General features: G+C 41.9%; 1 protein-coding gene across 2 annotated transcripts in view; it reads left to right on the top strand.

Moving 5' to 3' along the window:
• Positions 1-27,759, top strand: part of LOC109321881 (WD repeat and FYVE domain-containing protein 3) — a 517,024-nt gene that overhangs the window by 408,727 nt on the left and 80,538 nt on the right. For both annotated transcript variants that reach the window (XM_019552640.1, XM_019552639.1), the window contains exons 26-31: positions 3,792-3,912; positions 5,625-5,842; positions 14,620-14,855; positions 16,541-16,675; positions 20,341-20,520; positions 26,021-26,254. In XM_019552640.1, the coding sequence (XP_019408185.1) occupies positions 3,792-3,912; positions 5,625-5,842; positions 14,620-14,855; positions 16,541-16,675; positions 20,341-20,520; positions 26,021-26,254 (1,124 nt within the window). The remainder of the gene's footprint in view (positions 1-3,791; positions 3,913-5,624; positions 5,843-14,619; positions 14,856-16,540; positions 16,676-20,340; positions 20,521-26,020; positions 26,255-27,759) is intronic.

Raw genomic sequence — 27,759 nt, 5'->3', positions numbered from 1 at the left:
GGGCAGTGCCTGCCCCTGCCCCCTCCCTCACTGCGGTTGGCGTTGATCTTGCCCCCCACATACCGTTTCCCTCCCCATGCCTCTTCCACCACACCAGACTTACCAGCTGGAGGCAGCTCTCCATGCTGCCAGCTATGTTCGTCACTGCCTGAGGGCTGTGTTGCGGCTGCTCACAGTACGGACATTACTCAGCCAAATTTATCTGCCCCATTGGGCAGATATCTGATACAGCGAGTTTTCTTTATACCAATATCGAAACGATGTATTAGTGCACTTCTAGAAAGCAGTAATGAGCATTGTCTGGCTTTCTCAGATAGACCTAAAAACTTTTCTTTTCTCCTTCAGGAACAGATGCTTTCTCTTAGCTGTTTTCAAAACATTTTTATTTAAAGCCACAAACATTGAAATCAGTTTCACTGGAATTACTAATTGAAGCAGAAAAAAGAAGCCAAAATTATAGACCCAGCATCATAAACTGACATGAGCAACATGTTCCAGGACTGTTAGCAATACTGTCATGAAGCGGGGTCCTAGGGGTGGCTGTGATCTCCCCTAGTGCCCCCTTACTGTGCCAAGTTCACCTCAAAGCATCCTCGGATCTTGCCCACCATGTCTTGGCCTTATGTATATTAAAGGGAAGCTGCCTTTCGTCCTCTTGGCCACGGTTCTCCTGCTATCAGTTGTCTCGTTTCTATAATGGGCGTTCCGTGCGCCCTGGCCTTACGGGCTATGCATGGCTCCAGCCACCCCTGTACCACGCCCTAAGCCTCGCAGATGTACCAGACGTTGTTCAGTCTTAGCCACGGCCCTTGTCTTTCTCTGTGCCCTTTGGCGCTCGGGCTCTCCACAGCCCTTGTTTTCTTTGGCTCTCTGCAGCCTTGTCTCTCACTGCGCCCCACAGGCACTCTGGCTTTCCACAGCCCCACAGGTGCTCGTCAATCGCTGCCCCCCCTTGCCTGGGGCCTTCTCGTTCTGCCCCCCCTTGCCTGGGGCTGGGGTCAGTGCACCCCAAAATGCTGTGCCCTCTCTGGCGCCGGGGTCCCCACGCTACTGCGGATCCCCTATGAGGCCTCCTCCACCCCAACAGACTCACCCAAACCACTGGTTGTAAACAGTAACTACAAAACTCAAGCCCGTAGGCCATAACATAAATTTCTGCCACTTGGCTAAAACATTGCTCGAGCCACCCCCAAGGGTGCTCCATCCCTCACCCGTACCAACTGCTCTTGCATTTTGGCCTCTTCTTTTGCTCTGGCAGAGTTCCTACCCCTTTGGCTGCCAGCTGGGAACTGCCAGCCTGGCCTCCACCCTGGGTTTAAATGGGAGCCCGGCCCTACCCCATCCGGTCAGCTGACTCCCACCAGTTGCCCTAGCAACCTGCACCTATGCCTCTTCATTACTACTCCACAAGTAGCAGGCACCTCAGTGCCCTGCTACAAATACGTAACTACTAGCTAATAACTAAAAGTTTGATATATTGTATTTCTTTCCCTTATTTAAAGGAATTTGCTTTGCTATTTATGGAGGTCTTTGATTGGCCTCACAGGAATATCCTGTGTTGGTTGAGGAGATTAAGCTGAAGGTTGGTTTGAAATTCACAGTGTGTTGATTGTTAGAGCATTTACTAGTGGGGCACAGAGAGCTGCCTGATTAAGTGGTATTCTCTCTTCCTTGTTTCTAGCTGCTTAATTGCATAAAAGGAATTCTTAATGTTCCTCTGTTGTTGGCAATTGCAGTTGTTCTCAGAGGGATACTTATAACTTGGTAAGATAAGATGATGATTTGAGAGATTGTGACTGGGTAGGGAAGGTTTGGTCTTCCCTAAAAATCAAAGTTTTAAGATGATCTGCTTTTAGTAGATGATAGCGTCTAGGGGAGGTGTGAAATGAGCTGCATTTGATTCTGATTCAGCCCAAATTGGGGACAGTTATTTGATTCATTGATTCGGATCGTTGTCCCGATTCAATTCAGCCAAATCTGAACCTGAAGATTTGAGGCCTATTCAGAGAATCAGCAATTTGGCTATAGACACAACTTTAAATGCTTTTTTCTACATGCCTTGAGAGGTACCAGGCGGCTCATGAATGCTGCAATGGTGGGGCGGATGAAGTGTCCCACAGGAGCATGGGGCGGGGGACCCCACGTGCTTGGCAGTGAGCCTGGAAGTGGACCGGAAGTATTGCCAGTCCACTTCCGGGTCTACCACCAAGCACATGGGGGAACCCCCCGCACCCGCTCAGCTCAGCGATTGGCCGCGAGGGGGACCCTGGGTGCCCCTCCCCAACCTAGGAGGTACCAGTCACCAAGGCGGGGGGGCGGGATCACCTGCACTCCCCGGTGAACCTATAAGTGGACTGGAAGTACTTCTGGTCCACTTCTGGGTCTGCTGCCGAGTGTACTGGGGACCCACCCCCCACACACACACACTCCTATGGGATACTCCATCTACCCCAGCGTCTCAGCATTCACAAGCTGCCTGCTACCTTGAGGTATGTAGAAAAAATGTTTAAAGCTGTGTCTATGTCCGAATCATCAAATCTTTCCAAATCAATTTGAAGAGATTAAAGGCTCTCCTGATTCGATTTGGATTCGGTGATTCGGCTGTTGAATCAGGCTGAATCTCCACCAAATAGAATCAGCCACTGAAGCTTCGCACATCCCTAATAGCTTCCACTTTCCTTTTCTGTGTCACTAGAGGCTTAACTACCATGGTGTGTGCCCCTGGTGGCAGTGGCCACGCTGGCTGTCATTCTTGTGCCTCCTCTAAGTGGGTGCTTGGGGCTGCTGCCCCATTTCCCCACCCCCCATTACACTATTGTGTGTTACCACCCATTCAGACATCTAGGCATACAAAAACAAAGACGGGATGAGAGGCACTGGTCTTAATTTGCAATTTGGTAGATTTAGGTTGGATATCAGGAAAATCTTTATCACTATGAATGTGGTCTAGCACTGGAATAAATTATCAAGAGAAACTGTGGAATTTGTCATTGACAATTTTGAAGTGCAAGTTAATCATACCTTTTTCTGGGATGATTTAGCTGATTCTGCTTTGAGCAGGGATTGCCGTAGATGATCCTCTGAAGTCCCTTCCACTGTTTTTCAGTGATTCTGTGCCGGGCTTCATGTTTTTTCAAAATAGTCTTTTTCTGTACAGCCTAAAAAAGTTATAATCTTCCTTTGTGTATGCACACAGGCACATAAACTGCTGTAGTGTTTGTACATGGAGGAGAGAATGGTAGAAGAAAACTAATAACAAGAAAAACCGTAATTTAAGAGATTCATGCATCAACTCTATTACTTCAACCCTTCAGTCCTTACACTTTTCCCAGCATCAAAATCCTCTGGTGTTTCATCTTAGAATTTAAGCTTCTTGGAAGAGAATGAATCTGTGAAGCACCTTGCATGTGTTGGGCTTTGTAGCAATAGTGATATTTGAATTTTTGTACTTGAAGTAATTCTACTTACTGTATAATATTAATGGAACATTGTGTTTTTCATGGTATCTTTTTGGTGATGGGGTCAGTTTGGTAAGAGGGTGTGCAATTCCAGGTTGGGGGATGGTATTTTTGTGCCCTGTGTTTAAAGGAAAATGAGGCTAATGTTACCTCTTTCTCATGGTGGGCTTGTTGCAGGGGGACAAGCGGGCCAATATCCCAACTAAGCATTTTTTATTGGTTTGTTTTTGTTTTACCTGTCGCTGATTTGTTGTTGTAAGATTGCATGAAATTGCTTAGAAGTACTAAGCCAACTTTTTCCAGATTCACTTAATTCTTCCATTTCATACTTAGGAACAGAGGATGATTTTGGAGGCCTTGTTTCTGCTAATCTTATCCTTCTGCGGAACAGACTTTTAGATATCCTTCTGAAACTTCTGTATACTTCTAAAGAAAAGACAAGTGTTAACTTGCAGTAAGTACCAATGACTCTTCTGATAGAAAAAAGGAAGGTGACTAACAATTTTAAGATAAATGAGCAAGTATGTTGGGTCAAACTCTGTTTATTGACTATAGTGATATAAATCCAGAGGAACTCCATAGATGTACCTGAAATTTACACGACTGTCACAGCAGAATTTAGCTTTGGCTGCAGTAGCAAACATTTTATTTTGATTCTTTACCTTTGTGTTCCAACCTCTGATAGTGTGGGTTGTGTTTTATTTTGTACATTACTATGTCATCTATTTTTGTTGAGAGACCTCCAAACTAATTGTCTGAAGATTAGACTATGGGGGTATAAAAAAACATGCATCTTGTCTCAGTTTAAGCTTCTACTATTTTGAGCAGCATTAGTGAAGAATTATATAGCCTTGTTCTAAGGAAAATAATTTATTTTATGTAATTAGTTACAGTGATTCCATCTGTACATTTTCAAAGCTGTAAGAGTTTGTGTATGGGGAGCACCACTCAGTTATGGCAGTTCCTTTTGATTTTTAATCTTTAAGCATAACCAGGTTTCGAGTATGCTGCTACTCTCCCCAGTTCATTCTTTAGCAATTTAAATAAAAAATAAATAATTTCTTAAATACAGCTACAGATAAAATACAAAATATAAAAGAGAAGTAATCCCTGTTCAACAAGTGAGAGGAGCCAGCAGGTTCCAAAACATGTTAAAAAGAAATATTAAATAATTTCAGTATACAGATGTTCTCAATAATATCATTACTCATAAAATGCCAAATCTCTATTTAAAAATCCCAGCTGAAGTTACATCACTTAACAGTTAATGAAACATTAGAGGCAAAGAGGGGAGAGAAAAGGGACTTTAAATTCTGTGTCAAGTTAGAATCTTTTAAAACAGAAATATCCTTCTGGCTGTATTTGTCTGCTTGATGTATTTTGGCGGATCGCATGTAGTATTCAGATTTCACCATAACTTGACAGAATCATAAAATTCAGATACAAAATTTATATGCATGCTGGATATTTAAACAGCTTGGTCTGTATTTTGTTTCCACAGATATGATTAACACTTTGTTTCAGCCTAAGCATGGGTTAAGGGTTTGATGTTCTGTAGTTCTTCCTGTGAAAAGTACAGGACAAATTCTCAACCTGTAAATTATTCTCAGCAGAAGCAGTTGTGTGATTTATAAGTTGTAACTTGTCAGTATAAGTTTTCTGTTTAGCATCTCAGAATTCATGTCAGACAATACCATAGGTGACTGGTGGGGGGGACTCAGAGGGCATGTGGCCCCCCCCCCCCCGGAGATTGGCCCTGTTGCCATTGGCATTTGCAGGCAGTCACCACTCGCCACGCTGCCACTGATGCTGCTGCCCACAGATTGTGACCCCTCCCCTCCCCCCCAAGTCTCAGGAGGTACCAGTCACCCATGGACAATATTCAGTGCAACTTCAAGCAAGTTGGAGCAGTCTAAATCACTACCGTCAGTCCTCTTAATTCCACCAAACATCATGCTCACAATTTTGTAGAGGTTAGCTGCACAAAAAGCTGATTGACAGTCCTTTCTTCTTTAGCAGATATGGTTTACATGAGATCTGTTGTTTTAAATTATTTTTAATTTTATCTAATATTCTTGCCTGAGTTTGCCTGATGATGAAAGACCTTGACTCTTGCTATCTGTTATAAGGAATTTTGTGACATTTAACTCTTTTTTTTGTGATTAGAGCATGTGAGGAGCTGGTCAGGACGTTGGGATTTGATTGGATCATGATGTTTATGGAAGAACATCTGCACTCAACCACTGTAACTGGAGCCATGAGAATCCTTGTGGTCCTGCTGAGTAATCAGCCTATTCTCATCAAGTTTAAAGAAGGCCTCAGTGGTGGAGGCTGGCTTGATCAGACTGATTCTGTGTTGACCAACAAAATTGGCACAGTACTAGGTATGAAATTTAAAGATGATGATTGAAGGGTGTTTGGATTTGTTTAATGTTATAATATTGTATGTAGTAGTACAGAATGTCTGTTATTGTCATCAAATGGCTTTCAGTTTTTCAGGGCTTGAATTTTTTGGTTTTTCTTGGTTACCCTCTCCTACAGGTAGTTTAAGGCAGTGAGCAAAGGTGGGTGATTCTGCAGACTAGGCTTCAAGTTGCATAGCTGTAGCATATGCAAATTTCAATCCTTTTTTCCTTTTGGGTGAAATTACTTTCTTGCTACTTTGTCCAAAACCTGTGTAGCTAGTCTTAATAAAGTTTGGGGGCCACTGATATCATTTGAACCTCACCAGCCTGCCTAAACTGATATTGGTAGGTAGAGGTGATGTGGAGAAGGCGATCTCTTCTCTGTGTTACACTCCGCCTAAGTACTGCTGTACAGTTTGTCGTCTTTTCCTGGCCTTCTGCTCTTGGGTGAATTTTTCAATTTGGATCCTGTTTGGGAGCATTTTTAAGGCTTGGATTTTAGTATTGACTTAACTCTGTTCCCTTAAAGTTTTTTTTCTTTTCTTATGAGATCTTTAATATATACTAACCTTCAAGTAACTGCTGTGTTCCAGTCAGCCAACCCAAAGCGAATTACTCTTTCTGAAACTGAATCACTGGGTGACCTTGAACTAGTTAGTGAAATTCTTTGTTGCTACACACAGTGTTATTATGTGTTATTTATGTTCACTTGTCTTCTGAAGAATGCTGTAATTAATAAATGAAAAGCAGTATTTTTGCGTCTTTTGATATCAAAATATTCTATTAGGAACAGTAAAAATAATGTCCTTAATTATTTAATGGCAGATATTTTAGGACATTATATTTTTCTCCTGTTTTGAAGCATCTGTTTAACCTTTAAAAGTTACTCTGTGGTGTGCTAGTAAATAAGTAATAACATTTAACTAATCTGCATAGTTTTCAAGGGTTGCTGGAAAAAGTGACTTGCCTCAAAGTTCTAGTAATAATTCAAAGTGAATACATTTTGAACATTTCAAAATATCAAACCAGTAAATTAGGATACTTGTTAATACCAACATTAAATTCAGTCATGTTTGGGTTTTTTTATGGCCTAAAATAAGATTACTAGAAGTGTCAGTCAGTTACGGACTAGAATTGATGTAACAAAATTACAGTTGACAGTAGCATGCCTACTATGTCAAATGGAACTTTGTACAGAGGGTTTGGGGTTTCACAGATACAATATAACCATCTCCCCTTTTTGCATAAATGCCAAGTTGTCTCCTACAGTTCTAAATTATGCCTCATATGTGACCATTTTACTATAATTTAGGATCTTAGCACCCTTTCTGTTGGCTCAGAGGGTGACTTTAAAATAACCTCCCTCTCTGATGAGAAGTTATGTTAGCCCTCTTATTGCGTTCAAAAGGGTTAGAGAAATATTTGGCTTCAATTTGCTGGTCATTACTTGTGTACAGAAGAAGCACAGTTCATGAAGTTGTTTACACTGTACTCTGTAAATAAGAGGAAGAATGAAAAGGATATGCTTATCACAGAAACTCAGCAGTAGTGGACAGATGCATGTATATTTCCAAATTGTGGTTTTTCAGTCAATATTAATAGAGAGCACATTAACTATATGGCCCCTAATCCATTATTTCCACAAAATCTGGATGATTTTGAAACACGTTATTTGGCAAGTTGTGTTTCATTTAAAGGGGTTGACATGGTAGATTTTGGTTACCTGCATATCGTCTTAACAAAGTTTCTCTGAACCTTCATTCAGCAGTGCTGGCAAGTACAGAATGCAGAATTTTGTGAGTAAAAATGGTACAACAGATTGCAAAGAATACTTTGGAGTTAAACTTTTAATGAGATATGTAGTGTGGGTTTAAAATCTGTGGTTTTGTAGCAAGTGCTCTGCTAAATTTGTACTTTTTAAACCCTGGTACTTTATTGTTGTGTACTAAATGCACAAGGGCATTTGTGGATACATCGAGTTTAAACAAAGACTTTTTGTTTTTAAATACAGGGGTTTTTTGTTTTGTTTTGTTTACAGTATGTAGACAATGTATTCTTTTTGCATGTTGAAAAAACAAATGACTTTCCAAATTCATCTTTGACATACCCATGAAATTGGTCTAAAGGATCTGAGCACTATGAAGCATGATGTAATGAGCTGCTCCTTTATTTGGAGCTGATCTGTACTAACAAATGTGATGTGAACTCTGAGGTTGTATAAGTTCTGCTGCTTAATGAAAAATAACATGAATTCTGCCTATAATCTTAGATGTTCTCAAGATGCTAATTGGAAATTAGCATTTGGGCACCACAAAAACTTGAGTTCCACAATATTTAAGTACCAACCAAAAATAGAAAATATAATTTATATTGATGGAAACAAACTTTAAATCATAGTTTTGAGTTGGTGACTAAAGTACCCAAAATGCTTATTGAGACACCTACATAAACATTACCGTATTTTCTCTCATACGTGTGCTCGTTTTCCCAAAAAATAAGCCCCCCAAAATTAGGGTGTGTTTATGAAGTGGGAGGCTGATTTTCTTCCCAGGATAGAAGTGCCCTCCCTTGATTCTTTCTCCACAGTGCAGAAATTGCTGCATTACTCTTCAGGCACCCTGTCAGTCAGTGATGTAATAGCTCATTGTTCTTCACTCAAGAGCTGTTAACAATTATCTCTCCTTTTGAATGGTCATGAAGTTCCATTAAGGTAACTTTTCTTAAGGCAATCTTGCTGTTTGCTACATGCTCCTGGTTTCTTTCCTCATATTTTACAGCCTTAGAGACTCTTTTGTTTTTTTCAAGGAGACCAGCCCTTAGCAGTATCTAGAGTTTCAGCTTTAGTTATGTAGGAAAGGGAAGGTTAAACTTTAAATTAGGCTCTGTCCCTGTTCTGTGCAGCTGTAATTCTGGAAAAATATCTTTTTCCTTCATTTTGCCCCTCAAAACCAAGGTGCATAATGTTTTCCAGGGCATGTTGTATGCAAGAAAATATGGTACATGATTTCTACAGGTATTGAGCCTTTGTTCCTATCTAAACTGTTAAGCATCTCCTCAAAGCTTCCTTAAAAGACAGTAGGATTTAATGTGGTTAATAGGGCTATCCTAGGACTGAGCATGATTGGAAACTCCTTTATATTTCATTGTAGTTTTCAAGTTCATTATATATAATTCAGTGCTGTATGCTTAGCATGTACATAGGAATTTAAATCAGATGATTTAATTTCTGAATGCCAGTTTATTTTAAAAAGACAAGTGGTGGGTGATCCATTTTATTGCAATAAATAAAGGGGGATCAAAAGACAAGGAGCAAGCATTTAGGAATTGATTCTTTTCAGAGAGAGTAGAACCATGCGATGATAAAGGCAAGGGGAAATTAGATGATTCAAAGACAGAAGTATCCTGCTCCCTGGATAAGTTTCTGGCATGTTGCTTCATATTTTTATTTTTATCATCATCTTCAGTAATTTGAGTGACAGAAGTTATTCACACTGAAATCAGGGCAACTCTTTCTCTCCCCCCCCCCTTTTTTTTTTCCTTTTTCCTTTTTTTAAGTTACTTCCAAGGTATTTTCCAATTTGGTCCTCTGTAATTTTTATTAAATGCTTGAATCAGGAACATCAAGACTTGTCTTTCCTGATTTGGCAGGAATGCTTTCTTGAGGGATTCACATGTGTTAACATCTTAATTAAAATAGTATAAATTTGAATCTATAAGAAGGACCTATTTGTTCTGAATGTCCATTAGATATTAAGGATTACGTAGGAGTTAATAAAATAGACCAAAAAAAAGTTGCGAAACAGTCTTCAGTTGAGATTTCTCCTTTTCAGTTGCTTTTTTATGGTCATGATTAGTGAAATTTTCAGTAGTTACCAGGTATGGTAGTTTTTGTCATTTTAAACGTGAGCTGGGTTTCTAATGTTAAGATCATTCAGGTTTGTTGTTGACAAGTATCTTTTAGGGCTTTTTAAATTGATTGTGATGAAGTTAAAAAAAAAAAGGTGTGGAGCAGAAGCCCAGTTTCTTCCACCATCTCCTCAGAAGGAAGGAGTGTCTAAAGGCAACCCCTGCTTAGCGCTCTTAATTGGTTCCTGAAAAACTGAGCATTAAGTAAAATGACTGTTAAACAAAATGGAAAGTTTTTGACTACCCAAAATGGCTACTGCATGTGTTTTTAATGACCCAAGATGGCAACTGCGAGTGTTGCAATGAAACTTGCTGAGCTCTAAGTTGAATCAGGTATCAATTTAAAATGAGTGTGATAGTGAAATAGTGCTAAGGAAAACAGCATTAAGCGGGGGTTACCTGTATATACGATATTTACTCACATAGGAGGTTCCCCCCCCCCCAAGTCAGCAAGGGAGAAATGCCTCTTGTCTTAGATTTGCATACGAAGTGGGGGAGAGGAAATGGGGGAGGTGGCTGCCTTGGCTCTTGCTCTGTCTCTGATTCTGGCCCTGAGCCTGGTTCAGGACCAGTCAGATCCACAGGAACCTCCTGCCCCACCTCTACTTCCCCTCTGCAGCATCTGCCGCTCCCTTGTGTGCCCCCTTACTACCAGGCCGAGCTGGGTTCCATCCTGGGCATGGAGCACATGGAAACTCATTCACCTGCCTGGCCAGTCAGCAGCGCTGACACCGCCGCATGGTCAGGCAAAGGCTGAGCTTCTATATGCTGTGGTCCATGACCCAACAGCCTGAGCAGTGACTGACAGTAAAGCCAGGATGCCTCCTGTGGGAAAGAGGCAGAGACTGGGGAGAGTAGTGGGGAGAGGCAGAGTGTGGGGTTGGGGTGGGGTGCAGGTGGTAGGGAGCAGGAAAGATGCAGGGGGAAGAAGTGAAGGGGCAGAAGATACCTGACCACCTCCCCCTTCCCCCCTCCCCATTCCCCTGACCCCTCTAGTCACTGTTTACATGCTGAGGCAGTGGGGGTTTATAGATTCGTAGATGTTAGGGTCAGAAGGAACCTCAGTAGGTCATCAGGTCTGACCCCCTGCTCTGGGCAGGAAAGAGCACTGGGTCAGATGACCCCAGCTAGGTGCTTGTCCAGTCTCCTCTTGAAGACCCCCAAGGTAGGGGAGAGCACCACTTCCTGAGGAAGACCATTCCAGATTCTGGCAACCTTTACTGTGAACAACTCAGCTATCACTCCAAGATCCCTTTCCGGTGCTGTGCTGCTGAGAAGGTCATCCCCCAGCCTGTAAGTGTGTTGGTGGTTCTTTTTGCCCAGGTGCAGTACTTTGCATTTGTCTTTGTTGAACTTCATCCTATTTTGTTCTGCCCATTTTTCCAACCTGTCCAGATCCACCTGGATCCATTCCCTACCCTCTAGTGAGTTAACTTTGCCCCATAATTTGGTATCATCTGCAAACTTGGACAAGGTGCTCTCCACACCTTCGTCCAAGTCACTGATGAAGATATTGAATAGCACCAGCCTTGTGGTACTCCACTGCCCGCATCTTTCCAGGTCAATATTGAGCTGTCCACCACCATTCTCTGGGTGTGACCCCTAAGCCAATTTGCCACCCACCTGACCATGTAATCATGTATATCACAGCTTGTCAGTTTATTTACAAGAACAGAATGAGATACTGTATCAAAGGCTTTCTTAAAGTCTAGGTAGATTACATCTACCTCGACTCCTGTGTCTAAGCATTTTGTGACGTGGTCATAAAAAGAAACAAAGTTAGCCAGGCAGGATGTACCTGCAATGAATCCGTGCTGAATTCCTTTCAGTATTATTTGTCCTGCTAGGCTCTGACAAATGTGATCCTTAATGACTTTTTCGAGCGTTTTCCCAAGGATAGGGATGAGACTAACTAGTCTATAGTTTCCCGGTTCCTCCCGCCTCCTCTTCTTGAAAATAGAGACCACTTTGGCTCGTTTCCAGTCCTCTGGGACCTGACCGGAGCGCCATGAGTGCTCGAACAGCTATGCTAGTGGCTCTGCTATGACACTGGCCAATTCCTTCAGCACCCTTGGATGAAGTTAATCTGGGCCCACTGATTTGAACACATCCAGTCGCTCCAAATGCCTCTTCACTACGTCTGTGCTAACAGTTGGTGGGTTGTGTACCTCCTGTGTCTGTCTGTGATCCAGTTGGGAGATTTGTCTTGGTCTGTCTAAGAATACAGATGCAAAGAACTCATTGAAGAGCTCAGCTTCGTCTGTGTCCCCCCCCGCAACACTGTTTCCTCTAGTGGGATCGTATACCTCCTCTGTTAGGTGGAAGTCCTGTATGCAGGTTTAGAACCTACATGAGTGGCTAGATTTGGCTGACTGCTCCTCCCAGCAGATATCAGGGTAGTTTAGGTCAACCGTGACAACCATTTCTCTTGATCGTACGGCCTCTGAGAACTATCTGGAGAATTTCAGGTCTAGCTTATCCTCCTGGTGTGGCGGTCTATAGTAGACCCCTACTACCAAGTCCCTTTCCCCCCCCCGACCTCCTTGTATCCTTATCCTGACTCACAGTACCTTGGTTTGGCCCTCCTCTGATCCCATCTTGATTATACAGGATGTATATTGTTCCTTAACATAGAGAGCAATACCCCCCCTTTTTCCCCAGTCTATCCTGTCTGTACAACCTGTAACACTCAATACCTACTGCCCAATCGTGAGTAGCATCCCACCAGGTTTCATTTAGTCCAACCAGATCGAAGTTGTTGCTTGCAAGCAGGAGTGCAAGTTTCTTCTGCTTGTTTCCCAAGCTCCTAGCATTAGTGTAGAGACATTTAAGCCCCCCAATGGGTGCCCTTGGTGTGGGGGCTCAAATTCAAGACAGCCCTCCAATACTTAGATTCTTTACCTGGAAAATTGTAACAAATTTATAAATTTTCCACGTATAGAGTTTAATTAGTAGGTGGTAGTCTTGAATCTAAGATGACCCTGAATTTGAGTACATACAGTATTACCTGAAATTTTATATTGAAATTTTATATCTGAATTGGCATCCTGCTTAGTGTATCTTCTACCCTTTAAGGTTCTGTCAGAGCCTCATGAAAAATAAGGTTTTCAAAATAGTTCCCAATGTAGGATCTGATCTGAAATATGCTGAAATAAAATGAGTAGGTCTTTCTACTGTGTTTAGTAGGTTTTGGATAAGGCCCCTATTTTAACAGGAAAAAGGTATTGCGCACAGTTACTGGGTTTTTGGTTGGAGCTGTGTTGGTCTAAGGTTCTTTGGGTTGATGTGATATCTTTTCTTACCCACACTTAGGAACTTTGTTCTAGTGTTGTGTCTTCATAAGCAATTACCTCCACAGACTGCTTACCCCATTAATTTACTTTTAAAATAATAATGATATATTCAAGAATATTTGCATGTTTTATTTTTTTTATTTACAGTGTTTTTCCTGTTGAGACATGAGGGAATATAAATTATATGCTTACCAGCAGCATTTAAAAACCAGGTCATTCTTTGCTGAACTGTCAAACAATTTTATTTATGTAAGGAATAGCAATGTAGCATAAAAATATCTACCAAGTTTTGTCTAAAATTATTTCCCATGCTATTTCCTTCAGGATAGAAGACTAAGAAAATAAAATTGAACTTTGAATCATTAATTGATGAATGAAGCAGGAGGAGAAATTTATGCAAAATAGAATTTCCCTAATGTGATATTAGACTTGTGAACATTTTTGTTCATTTGTTGTTTACATGTTTTATGTAGTTGCATGGTTGTTATGTACATTTCTTTTCTTAGGTTTTCAGAATGCTAAAGTTCATGCTGCACCTGATTATCTTGTCTTAGCGTCACAATTTACATCTTTTATTACAAAATAAAATATTTGGTTCAGGGACTCCTAATGAAGTCGGGTAAAAAGCCATTCCCATTAAGGGCCACTTGTGTGAATTTCATACAGTTCTTTACTGGGTATTTCTCTTCAGTTTGTGTTATAACAGTTAGTTTTTGATGGTCAATTATTTACGTATTGGTTTTAAAAATTACAGATGTAACTAAGGATCTAGTACTGTACTACTCATGGAGACTGAACAGTCTTTCTAGTGAAGCCTTTGCTAGACTTGTACTCCTTCTTTGCATAAAATGTTTCCTTTGAAGTGCTGTCCATTCAGCACTTTCCACGGCCATTAAGTATTTTTGATGGGGGAATTGAATAATTTGGCCAGTTTAAATTGTCCAGGCCTTTTGATAGCACCTCACTTAAGTCTGGCTGATTTTTCACTTCCATTTTCTGATAGGATAGAATTAAGAGTGTTTAATCCTTTGTACCGATCTGATTCAATCAGTAAAGAAAAAAATGTGAAATGTTCCCTTTGAAGAATCTTGAAAACCACTTTATATTCCACCTACTCAAATGGCCAGCGAGACTGTCATTTCAGGACACAGATCACTGACTTTGCTACTTGAGGTCGAGGTGAAACACCCCTCCTTTTCACCTCTTGGAATGTTGTTTTCCATAATAGAGACTTTTAACTTTTCTCTCAGGAGCCACTACTGGCCATTGTCTCAAAGTGCTTGAATAGTAGTACTGCTGCAGCAAAGTGGTCTTATCTCTTAGTAAAATACCCACATGATAGTGGAAGGATATTATTATAATAACTATTTTGACAGTTAAGTTTAAGAATTTAAAAAAATTTTAATGCTGATTTGAGTATATTGATTCATTTTTAATAACTGTTCATTTCTACAGAGCTCCCTTCTTTGCCTGAATAATTTAGTAAGAAAAATGGTATTTCTATATAGACGATTGCAAATAAACATTTTTGGCCTTGTGTATTTCCCTTTCTCTTAGGATTCAATGTTGGCAGAAGTGCTGGTGGCAGATCAACTCTCAGGGAGATTAACCGGGATGCATGTCATTTTCCAGGCTTCCCAGTTCTCCAGTCCCTTCTTCCTAAGCATACTAATGTACCTGCACTCTATTTCCTCCTCATGGCACTTTTCCTGCAGCAGCCAGTCACTGAGCTGCCTGAAAACCTGCAGGTCAGTGCACCTGTCATCAGCAGCCGATGTAATCAGGGTTGCCAGGTAGGGATTATTTAGTAAGATATAAATTTAATTCTGCATATCACCAAAGAGAATAGTGGGTTAATCACCTCAAATAGCTCCATTGTCAGTTTATCAGTTTTGTATTCAGATGTTGGGACTCAAGGGCTAAGTAAATACTCAGTAGTACATGGAGAATAAAAGAAAAAACACAAAAAACCTGTCTTAATTTCTGCTTCTCCATAACTGAAGTGGTTTCTTTAAAAACAACAACAACAACAAAAACAGTTTTTTGGGTGAGGGGTAGATGGATGTTTTATGTCCTAGCTCAGGGGTGCTTAACAACCCCAGCCTGCAAACCAATTCTGGACCCCAGCATTCTCACCTGGACTATGAGGCTTCCCAGGGGTCCAGAAATTTGGCAGTGGGGGCAATGCAGGGCTAGAAGTTTGAGCACCACTGATCTAGATAGTAAATAAGGCCTAGACCTTCACTTGTGACATGCAGGCAGAACCTTGCTACCCTCATGGAATTCTGTTGAAGTTAAGATAGCTCTGTGAAACTAGAAACCTGTTGCAGGAATGGGAACTAAACTGTTGAGGGTGACTTGTGAAACCTGTTTTTAAAACTCTGCTTTAGTTCCTAAGAAGGCACATTTCTTCCTTTGCAGTACATGTATTGCTGGGGGCTGGGACATTGTAGAGGAGGCAACAGTATAGGAGGAGTATGTGGCCTTCGAAGGTTACAGGCAGAATTATGCATTTTATTAGAAAAAGGGTATAGCAGTTTTTAAGTCTTTTTTTTTATTTTTTAAATGGCACCTAAATTTGTATAAGTAGCACGTGGTGGTTATCTTATTGAATGGCATTATATTGGTTTTACTGCACAACAAATGAGTACATATAATTTGGGGTAGTATGGAAAACAAAGCAAATATTTAAATAGCTAATATTAGCGCAGTAGAGGAATGAATCATAATTCAGGTTGACAGAGTGCTTTATAGGATGGAGAGAGCACTAGCATCCATTTAATTGTAAGAAACAAGGAACAAGAAATGGTGAAGTATCTGTAAATAAACTTATGTTCCCTTTCACCTGTAATTATATAAAGATGAATATATTATTGTCTTTGTCAGTAAAACATTTGTGTGTGTCCTATATTGAAGTGGATCCTTTCAGTCTTAATTTTCTTTATAATTCATGCAATTTTACTTGAAATACACCATCTGAAAATTGAAATCAAAATTGCCTAACCTGCTTAAAATAATTAAAGATTGTAGATTTAAAATCAGAGATTGATCACAGTATTTATTAAAATTCATGTTGTTTGTTTTTGTCATTGGTTTGATTTTGACTTGATGGAAAAACAGATTGGCTTGTTTTTAGATATGCAGCACATTGTAGATTTTGTTCTGAAAACTATGAACAAGTAAGTTGAGCCACTGACAGGATTGTTTGAGATTTGGAACACTGTTTTAAAAGATTGAGGAAAAAGACATTCGTTCTGGGAAGGAACATTTATCTTGTGATCCTCGTGACATAATTCCTTCATGGAGCTCTGCACTAAATCCTGGAGGGAATGCCATATGGTGTATTTAGTGATACTATATCAAAATAAACGAGCAATCACTTATGTGATATAGAAAAGCAGGAAATCAGCAATTCATTTTCTGAGGAGCAAAGGTTAATTGGCTTTTCTCTTTCTTTCTTCCACCACACCTCTAATAGTTTGATTTAGACTCTATTTGGACATTTATATTTGGAGTTCCTGCCTCCAGCGGCACTGTGGTTTCTTCAGTTCACAATGTTTGCACAGAAGCTTCCTTTTTATTACTGGGGATGCTCAGGAGCATGCTGAATTCTGTGAGTACAAAGCTCTGTTGGTGTTCCTCTACCTATATAGAATTTGTATCTCCTTCAGTCACTGTTATGAAGGACAATTTAGGAAGGTCAGGGTTTTTGCGGGAGAATAATTCAATCAAGACCCATAATTTTGTTGTTAGCTATCTCAAATTATTCTTGGCCTACACTTCATGTATTTATTTTCCCATTTTTCATTATCTATAGAAATACACATAGTTGCAAGATTAATAGTGCTTTTGCCCAATGAAATTAGGCATTGAGTGTTTCCACTTAAAATAGAAATGATAAAGTGCTCTTTGCAGAGGTTGTGGAATTTCTTTTCTGATTGGGGGATATTTAAAACTATGCAGCCCATCCGCTTGGAGTTGTGCAAGTTACAGATTTTGTGCATGAAGAAACATCCGTGTGCAGACAAGTCTACTGACTATTAATAGCTTCATGCTGGAGGAAATCCACTGGGTACCAGAAAATGTGTTTTGCATTTTTTTAAATGCTTATTCTGAACTCATCCATAGAGAGTTTGATGTTGCCGTTCCATAGAGGCAACATGTTTATCTGTTTAAATAGTAAAGTAGTCCTTTCACTTCCATAGAAATTATTTGAACCCTGCATTTCAGTAAAAATAAATAAATAAATAAATTGAAAGATGCTACACCACTCCACTAGCGGGAACTGGCTGCAAGGAGACTCTCAGCCTCAGAATGATTACTTCTACCAGAAACAGGCATCTTCTTTTTGTTGAATTGACACTTTCTGCTAATGCAGTAGCGAATAGGTAAGAAGGGAAAAATGATCAGTATTGTAGAAAAGTGAAGGGAGGAATCTTGGTTAGAAGGCAAAGTTGCAATAATGGTACAGGTTTCCCTTGATTTATGCAGGTTCTTTATATGCAAATTTGCTCTTGTGCGATTAATATATTTAGACCCCTAATTTATTATGCAAGGTAAATTCACTCTTATGCAATCAGCGTAGACACCCCCCGCCCAAGCAGATAAATCTGTAGGGGGAGGGGAAAGGGCCACGGCCCTACTCACCCCAGCCCTGGCTGCAGTGGCCCCAGGAGCGGCCGGTGCCAGCGGCCTGCAGCTGCTGGGCTGCACTGTGCTCCACCTGTCCCTGCATGCCTGGGCTCACCCCAGCTCCTGGGCTGTGCCATGCTGTGGTGCAGGCAGCTGGTGTTGGCTGCTCCTGAGGCCGTTCCAGCATGGGCTGGTGCGAATGCAGACAAGTGGAGCCCCGGGCAGTGTGGGGCATGGCACTCAGCCCACCCCAGCTGCAGCAGCCCCGGGAGTAGTCAGCACCAGCTGCCTGCAGCCACTGGGCTGTGCCACGCTCCACCTGTCCGTCCCTCCCCACCCCCCGCACCTGGGCTCTACCTATCCCCACTCGTCTCTGCTCCTGGGCTGTGCCATTCTGTGGTGCAGGCAGCTGGAGTCAGCTGCTCCCAGGGCTACTCCAGACTGGGTCGGGATGAGTGCCGCGCCCCACGCTGCCTGGGGCTCCGCTTGTCCGTGCTTACCCCAGCCCGTGCTGGAGTGGCCCCATGAGCAGCTAACACCAGCTGCCTGTACTAGGGCATGGCATAGTCCAGGAACAGAGGTGAGTGGGGACAGGTGGAGCCCAGGCGTAGGGGATAGGTGGAGTACAGTGCAGCCCAGTGGCTGCAAGCAGCTGGTGCTGGCCACTTCTGGATTCACTGCAGCTGGGGCTGGGTTGAGTGCAGGAGCGGAACCCCTCTCCCTGCCCCTTCCCTAGTCCCAGCCTCACTTCCTCCCTCACTGCTGTGAGAACCTATCCCTATTTGTTACATTGTAAAGTGGATTTGCTTTATGTGAGTTTGATATATGTGCCATTCTCTAGGAATGCATGTACTGCATAAATCAAGGGAAACCTGTATTAGGTTAAAATGTGCTATGAAAAGTGAGAGAAAACTAGATAAGAAATAGAGTGAAACAGACTAAAGTTAAGTTACAGGAAAGAGCAAATAAACAAAGGTTTATTGAATTTGAATAACAGAAAAAAATTCTTCTGAAACTTTTTCCTTTGTTTGTCTACTCTGGCCCCAGTCTTTTGCCTGCCTTAAGTGCAGCCCTACATTAGCACATTTGCTTAGCTTTTAGCACATGATTTTCATGTTACTAATTACTCTTTTATGCTGATATTTTACCAGGTAATGGGGCTGCAGCCACAGCAAGAGCAGCTCTAAGACTTTAGGAAGGCCTTCAACACTGTCTCTCATCCCATTCTCATTAAAAAACTAGGGGACTGTGGCGTCCACACCTACACAGTCAAATGGGTCACTAGTTGGCTGGAGGGCCACACTCAGAGTTGTAGTGGATGGGTCATTTTCGACCTGGAGGGATGTGGGCTGTGGGGTTCCATCCTCAGGCTTGCACTGTTCAACATCTTCATCAGTGACTTGGACGGGGGGTATAAAAAGCACCTTGTTCAAATTTGCTGATGACACTAAGATGTGGGGGGACGTGGGCACGCTAGAAGGAAGGAATAGGCTACAATCAGACCTAGACAGGTTACAGGGGTGGGCGGATGAGAACAGGATGGATTTCAACACTGACAAGTGCAAGGTGCTGCACCTGGGGAGAAAGAACCATCAGCATACCTACAGGCTGGGGAACTCCCTTGTTGTCAGTGCAAAGGCAGAAAAGGATCTTGGAGTCATTATTGATGCCAAAATGAAGATGAGCCGACAGTGTGGGGAAGCAGTTAAGAAAGCCAACCGTACCTTGTCATGCATCCACAGATGCATCTCAGGTGGGTCCAAGGAGGTGATCCTCCCCCTCTGTGTGGTACTGGTCAGGCTGCAGCTGGAGTACTGCATCCAGTTCTGGGTGCCGCACTTCAAGAGGGATGTGGACAACATGGAGAGAGTTCAGAGGAGAGCCACTCACATGATCAGGAGGCAGCAGGGCAGGCCCTACAAGGAGAGGTTAAGGGACCTGAACCTGTTCAGCCTCCACAAGAGAACGCTGAGAGGGGGATCTAGTGGCCATTTACAAATTAGTCAGGGGAGCAGCAGACATTAAGGGAGTGGGAGTCCCTGTTCCCCTAAGCATTCCCAGGAGTGACAAGAAATAACGGTCACAAGCTGGCAGTGGGTAGATTCAGACTAGACATCAGGAGGCGCTACTTCACTGTCACGTGGCTAGGATCTGGAACCAACTTCCAAGTGAAGTGGTGCTGGCTCCTACCCTGGGGGTCTTTAAGACAAGGCTTGACAATCACCTTGCTGGGGTCATTTCACCCCAGTACTCTTTCCTGCCCTGGCAGGGGGTCGGACTTGATAATCTGCTTGGGTTCCTTCCGACCCTACGAACTATGAAGATTGCACAGTTATATACTAAAGCCATTTGAATTTGTCTGTGTGTAGGCAGCAGAGATATAGGGTTGCATATATCACACGAAAGAATGCATATAATGGACTTTGCCTACTGATGAACCTTAAATATTAACAGGAAATTGTTACCTGTGCACAAGGAAAGTTTTTTTTCTTGATACAGAGATTCAGTAGAGAGGTGGTTCTCAGCTTGTGTTTCTGCTTGCTTCAAGAACCCTTCTATTAGTCAATGCGTGCACTATTTTTAAATGAGTTCTTTGATTGGTACCATCTACAATAATAACCTGTTTGAAATTTCTTTTCAATGCAGCCTTGGCAGTCAGAAGAAGAAGGCTCTTGGCTTCGAGAATATCCTGTCACCCTGATGCAGTTTTTTCGATATTTGTATCACAATGTTCCAGACCTAGCTTCATTGTGGATGAGCCCTGAGTTTCTGTGTGCGCTGGCAGCAACCGTGTTTCCTTTCAACATTCGACCTTATTCAGAAATGGTAGGAAACTTAAATATTGAATACATGCCAGTGAGAATATTTTGTTTTTACTTGCTGGTAAGCCCCCCCTACTCCCCACATACACACACTCCCTTTGCTTAAATATTAGCTAATTGATAGGTATCTCATATGAACTACAGGCAGAAGTCTTTTCATGAAACAGAAGAAGACATGGTGGTTGGAATAAGCTCAGATAAAGTTTCTCTTAAATCCTGTACAGCATGTCTTTGCTGAACTCAATTTTTTTTTTTTAATACTGGAAATAGTCTGAGAGCTAAGCTCTAATTTTATGCACAGAATCTTTTTTTGTCCATTTTATAAAATAGATATTTTTGGTGTCTAATTAAGATTAAAATGAAATGAATCTGTCCTTGATACCAAATGTGAACAAAAGACTAAGTTGTATTTGAAACATTGATCTGAACATCTCTTCTTTTCATAGATTTATAGATTGTTAGGGGCTGCAAGGGACCCTGCAGATCATCGGGTCCAACCCCCTCACTCTAGGCAGGAAGGCAGCTAGGGTTAAGTAGCCCCAGTGAGGTGACTGTCTAGTCTCCTCTTGAAAACCTCCAGGGTAGGTGACTGCACCATCTCTGGGTAGAGTTTATTCCACAGTCTGGACACTCTGGCTGTGAAGGAGTTTTTCCTAGTATTAAGCCTGAAGTAGCCTTCCAGGAGTTTGTATCCATTAGTCCAGGTCTTCCCCAGGGATGCCCTAGTGAGCAGTTGTTCACTGAGCTCCTGATGCACTCCTCTGATGTAGTGGTGAGCTGCTATCAAGTCCCCATTCAACCTTCTCTTCTTTAGGCTAAAGAGGTCCAGGTCCCTTATCCTTTCCTTGTTTGGATTGGCTTGCAAGTCCTTGATCATGCAGGTGGCTCTTTTCTGGACCCTCTCAAGTTTTTCCACATCTTTATTGAAGTGCGGTGCCCAGAACTGGATGCAGTACTCCAACTGCGGTCTCACTACTGCTGAGTACAGCAGGTGTATCACTTTCTTAGTTTTACATGAGATGCATTGGTTGATGCATGCCAGTGTGGTGTTTGCCGTGCTGACCACTGCCTTGCATTGACGGCTCGTATTCATACGATGGTTAATCATTACCCCTCGGTCCCTTTCAGCTGTGGTGCAAGTGAAGCTGTCACCATCGAGCCTGTACATGTATTGTTCTTCCATTGTGCACAATATTTCAAACTGCCATGCTAAGGGCAGTACGTGTTTTGTATGTATTTAATTAATCTTACTGAAGCATCTCACAGACATTCATGGGTTGTTTTTTGTTTTTTGGAGCGGGGTGGGGGGGAGTTCACTACCTCTGAAACTAACACACAGGTTCAGTTCCTTTGGCCAGGTCACAGAGGAAGGATGTGGTAAAAACCTAAAACTAAAACCACAACTCACAGTTCCGACTCTAGGGCCTTAACCACAAGACCATTTTACTTAAGAAAGATTGTTTTGAGATCTGAAAGGGATGGTGAGAGTTATATTTTTGCACTGCCTAGACATGCCTGTTGTTGCAAATTCCTTCTTGGAATTTTACGCTAAAAGTCATATAACATACCACAGTATGATACTGACAGCAGTAACAGAAAGAGGAATGACAATCCAGGGCTGATATTGTAGCACAATTTTGTTAAGTGCATGGGCATGAGGAAGTGAGTAGAGTAAATATTGCCAAGATAAGAAAAAAATAATGGAAAATAATGTCCCTTCATGATTATCATTATCAACCACTACTTTTAGTCAATACAGTATCTTCCTGTCAGGAAGCCATGTGTGTATACAGACAGAGAGGACCAAACTAAAAATGTACCTATATGGATTTGGTAAACTTTTTGCTTTTAAATTAATTGGAATTTGAAATGGGTGCTGAGAGTCACTCAAATCAACTGATTTTTAATAGAAAATAGATTACTACTTATGAAATTACAGCAATGTACTTTTTTCCAGTTTGGAGATGATTGTAATTAAATTCCTGTAAGACTGTCTACATAAAGAGGAACCTCTTTGTGTACAATGTCAATAAATTTTGGGGTAGGAGAAAAAAATGCTCTGCCCAGCTTCTTTGTGGGCTTATGGTAACTTGGAAATACTAGGTATTCTTTCAGGACAGTAACTGAGAAAATAGTGCCTATCAGCCTCACTTGTGATAGATGGTAATATAATGTTATAAATATGCACTTATAGGTAACAAATCTGTTATACTTTACCTGTGTGTATTATGCATAACTGAGGCTTGGAATTTACTTGCTTTAGGTAAACCTCAACAGTTGTTATGAGAGAACTAGCAAATTGCCTGTCAAGAATGACAAAGGTTGGCGGGGACAGAGGCCTGTGTCTGCACCACCCCTCCTGCCTCAGGCCGGGGCCGCTCCCTGCCTCTCCCCCCTGCTTTGGGCTGGGGCTGAGGCCTGAGCCGCTCTCCACTTCCCACCCCTCACTTCGGGCTGCAGGCCCTTGCCCTGGCTCCCCTTTCCCCTGCTGCTTAGGGCTGGGACTGAGGCCATTTCCCCCCTCCCCTTTGGGCTGGGGATGGTGCTGTTTCCCCCCTCTGCCTTGTGGCTTCAGGCTGGTGTCCGTGACTGCAGCGGTGGTCATGGCAGCAGTGGAAGTCACAACTGGGGTGGAGCACAGCCACCAGTAACCTCTCCTCCCCTTCCTGCTTCCCTCCCTCCTCTGTTTCCTGCTGCCTCTCCTCCCTGCCAACTGTTGTTGGGGTTGGGGGGTACCGGCCCCGGCTCCAAGAAGGAGACCCACTCCATCCCCTATGTTATGGCAGTGCTCCAGTCCCTGCTGTCCCTCTCTGCCTTCAAGGAACAGGGGACAGGGGCGAGGCGAGCAGAGAGCTGGCCTTACCCCCCTTCCCCTCCAGCCCTTCAGTCCCCACTGGTGGTGCTATACCGTCTGTCTGTCTGTCTGTCTGTGTAGAGCACTCTGATTGTCTGCTGCCGAGACAGCCAATCAGTGCAAATAAAGCATTATGAACAAACAGACAAAAGCTTTTATACTGTTAAAATGATTTGTGCCCATGAATAAATTTAGAAGGGAAATCTCACTTGGCATGCTCTTAACAGATGGAGTTTAGAATCCATTATTAAGGCTCTCACTAAATAACTCAAATTGTTTGGATATAAATATTACACAACAGGCATCTTTTACCATTACAGTAAAAGCTCTGTTATCTGGCATCCATAGGGAGTGTGTGTGTGGGGGGGTGCCAATTAATCAAACATGCTGGTTATCTGAGAGTTATACATCCTTTCAGCCTGGTGGGTTGGAGGAGTCTTTGTCTGTTCAGGCTGCCACCCTTCCCGCCAGTGCACCAGGACTTTCACTCCCTGGCGTCAGTGTGTCAGGGGACAGGGAGGGGGGGGCCTCACCAGGCTGCTTTTTCCCCGGGCTGTGGTCCATGAGGAAGAAGTGGGACTGCGAAGCCAGAAATGCCACGGTGGGACTTCCGATCTCACTTTTGCCATGTTGATCAGCAGGTGGTACGTACGGTATGAAAGGTTGAGAACCACTGCCATAAACAACAGGTCTATGAGAAGCACACAGTAAGATGCTGTTGGCTGTCGAATTTTGTCCAGGTACATGAAGGAAGAGTTTTATTGCTGTCTATGATAGATGCCGGTTAATAGAGCATTCTGGATGTTAAAGTGCCGGATAACACAGCCTTTACTGTACCTTGATACCCTCCTTCAGCTCGAGTGTGTCCCAGTACTATATGATTTTTGACAGCTGATATGGGAATAGTTGCTGCTAGAGAGGGAAGAGTGAACCACAGACTTAATAGAACAAAGCAGCTCCAAAGCAGTTTTCATCAAGCTTCACAAAAGCAGTAGCTTATGGAACTGAGGCATGGGCTTGTTTTTTGACTCTTGACCAACAGGACATAGTTATCCATGTCTTTCCCTGCAATATTCTGTGACTTCATATATCAGCCTATTTGTTGTCAGGATTTTTCTGAAGGAAGCTAGGTATGTAGGTAGGTGAGTAAGGATTTGGGGAATAATTTGAGTGGGCAAGTGCATTGTTTCTTTGGGTAATAGTCATACTGTTTTTAGTAAAATGTGAACATATGTCCAAATCATGGGTTGGCTGCATTTTGTATTTCAGAATAAATGTAATAATGAAGACAGTACTATGGGTATAATTTCCTGTATACATTTGAACTATTTAGGATTTTCATTTGTGAATTGTGGCTGTGTGTGACAGGCAGAACTCCAGTGAGCTCAAAATAAGAGTTTTTGGTCTCTATGGGCAGCAGATGAGTACAGACCATGCTCCCTTCTGTGGTGATGGTTGTGACACACTGTTGCTTAACCATCACTGTCAGACCTTTCCAGTCAGGTTCTTGTGGAAAGCAAGAGCAGAGGAGCTCCCTGTATGAACTAAGGTGTGTTTTAAGCAACTGACATGGCAGTGCTGCTAAGGTACCAGGCTTTAGAGACTTGGAGTAACTTTGATTCTTTACCCAGGGTTTAGCTTTTAGCATTTGATACTTTTGCACTTTGTCTCTCTGTCTGAGGTCTTTGGTACTTACGAGCACTCTGAACACCAAAACTGCTGACCTCAAGCATGCTTTCATTTTCCAAGAAGTTATTCACTACTTCAGTCCCAGTTCCAGCATATTAAAGGCAACCACACTGTTCTCACTCGAAGCTTCTTGGAAGGAGTCTGATTCAGTCTTTCATTACCATGAAATCCATCTGCTACAGGAGAACCCATGCATACTTCTTTCTCCCTCTTCTCTTTTTGAGGGGTCATGCCCTATTGGAGTTGTATAATGTTTGAAGCATTTTGATGCCACCTCATAGGTTATTCAAGGCTTCTGCTTAGAGTATTAAAGGAAGGCTATTACCTGCTCTTGTATTTGGAGGGAAGCGATGAAAGCACTCACTTTAGGGGTTTTGTTGTATTCTTTTAATATCAGTTAGTTTTGTTTTTCCACTGCAGTTTAAGAGATGTCTGGAAATTATCTTTCCAGAAATAGGAATCCTGTAGAGATGGGATCTTTAGAGATGGCAAATGTATTGACCTAGTAACTCTATTACTCTAAAGCTGTAATATTGGGGAAAAAATTGTTTCCTATAGTATTTCCCATATAAGGCTTGAGGGAACCATTTTTAATTGCATTTTTTTGCAATATTGATTTTTAAAAAATTTTTATAACTTCAGTTTATGATTTCTTGATCATTTGTGGGGGGAGGAGGGCTGTGATTGGTGTATTTAATATTTGAGGAGCCTTTACTTCTTCCAAAGTTGAGAATACAACTTGAACAGTTCTCAAGGTTCTGGGTGAAATGTAAAACAAGGTAAGGGCAACTTATATTTCTGCCCCACCCATGCCATCACCCATCATGGGACCAAAAAGGGCTGGCAGGTAAGGTACTTTTCAGAAAGGTACTTTCAGATAATTCTGAAATAACTGCAGGAAATAGAGGAGAGAGAATATATAATGCAAAGATCTACAATTTCAATATGTTCATTTTCATAGGTTACTGATCTTGATGATGATGTTGGATCCCCAGCTGAAGAGTTTAAAGCATTTGCAGCTGATTCTGGCATGAACAGGAGCCAGTCAGAGTACTGCAATGTTGGCTCCAAGACCTACCTGACCAACCATCCAGCCAAGAAGTTTGTGTTTGACTTCATGCGTGTGCTGATAATTGATAACCTTTGCCTTACACCTGCTAGCAAGCAGACTCCACTGGTAGACCTTCTGTTGGAGGTAGAACTTGCATTTTTTTTTTTGAGTGAAAGGGTTGGGATAGGGCATCGGGGGGCAGGGGGGTTACTTTCCTATGTGATAAATAATAAACTTTCAGATATGTTATTTCAGGGATTCCCAGAGCATGACTCAGGAGGCACTTCCAGCCCGTAAAGTATTTGTATGCAGCCTGCAAAGGGACTTATTATGGTGGCCACCCCTAGCAGAACCTGCTGGTTGGCAAGGCAGTAGCCATTGGCTCTGGTCAATTAGTACTAAAGCTGACCTTAGCAGAAACCCTGTGATTCTTTGTTAAGGATAATTGATGCCCTTTGTGATGGACTTAAAGCAGCAGGGAATGCAACTTCCCCTTCTCCCAACCTTCACGCCAAGTATGTACCTGTGTGCCAGATGTTTTGGGAGAAGCTCAGTTATGTAAGCTGGCTTCACTCATTTATCACACAAAAAAAACTCAGGGGCATAGGTCCTACTCAAGCTTGAATTAACTGATGGTGCTTGTATTTATAACATTGTATGTGTAAAGTATGTTTTGTTTAATCTATTCAGCAGTAAAGTTCTGCACTGTGTATTCAGTTTGGTATGAGGTGTGCAGTTCGATGTCCCAGCATGCACAAACTTTGGGAACCCCTCATCTAGTTTTCTTCTGAAGTTATGTAAATAAGTGCTGAATGTCAGAACTACTGTTCATTTGCTAGAATGTCTTTTAAATTTTCATTTAATATCATCCAGTATAGTTTAGAAAAAGGTATATGGACATTTTAATTAGTTGTAGTTCTTCATAGTTACATGTCTGAAGCTTAAATAATGTTTATTTTCATATCAATTCCCTCCATACTTTTTGGCACAATAAATGCTGTGTAAACCAAAGTCTGACAGCATTTGTTAAATTATACTCCTTCTAGTGATTGACTGTTAAAACCGTGTTGCTTTGAAGCTTATGATTGCTTTTTTCTGGATTGCTCGGTAGAGTCATTGATATGCATACCGTAACATGTCTCTTGGAGACGGCACAGAATCTTAGTCAGAGTCTCTTTGGAAAACTGTCTCTCATTTAAATGATGGTTCCAATTTCTGGAGGGGACAATTCATCAAATTCAAACACTTCTAAGATGGGTTGGTGTTATAGTTGTGATTTCACATTGAGCTGTTTGCTGTGTTCTTTGTGCATATCTTTCATATCAGTTTGCAGACTAATATCCCATAATCCAAAGGCTGTGTGGGAGTAGGGTAGGGAGAAGTTACCTTTCCCTGCCATCCTGATTCTTTTATATCACCTAAAATGTTATACAGACTTTGGGGGGTTCTTTAGTAATGATGGAGTCATCTGTATAACTTCCCCCTACCCTAATCCTTAATGCACCCAAGCAAGCCACAATATCCAGGCTTCAAACATGTATAGACTTAAAATTTCTCCATCTTCATAAGGCTACCTTGATTTTTTTTTTTTAAAATATAATTTCACTATTGCTGATAATACCCAATATCAAAAAATGCTGGTAACAAAT

The sequence above is a fragment of the Crocodylus porosus genome, unplaced genomic scaffold, assembly GCF_001723895.1.
Source record: "Crocodylus porosus isolate Cpor-Errol unplaced genomic scaffold, CroPor_comp1, whole genome shotgun sequence".
Classification (NCBI taxonomy): Eukaryota; Metazoa; Chordata; order Crocodylia; family Crocodylidae; genus Crocodylus; species Crocodylus porosus.
The sequence above is the reverse complement of the archived record's forward strand: the minus strand, read 5'-3'. Positions and strand labels throughout refer to the sequence as shown.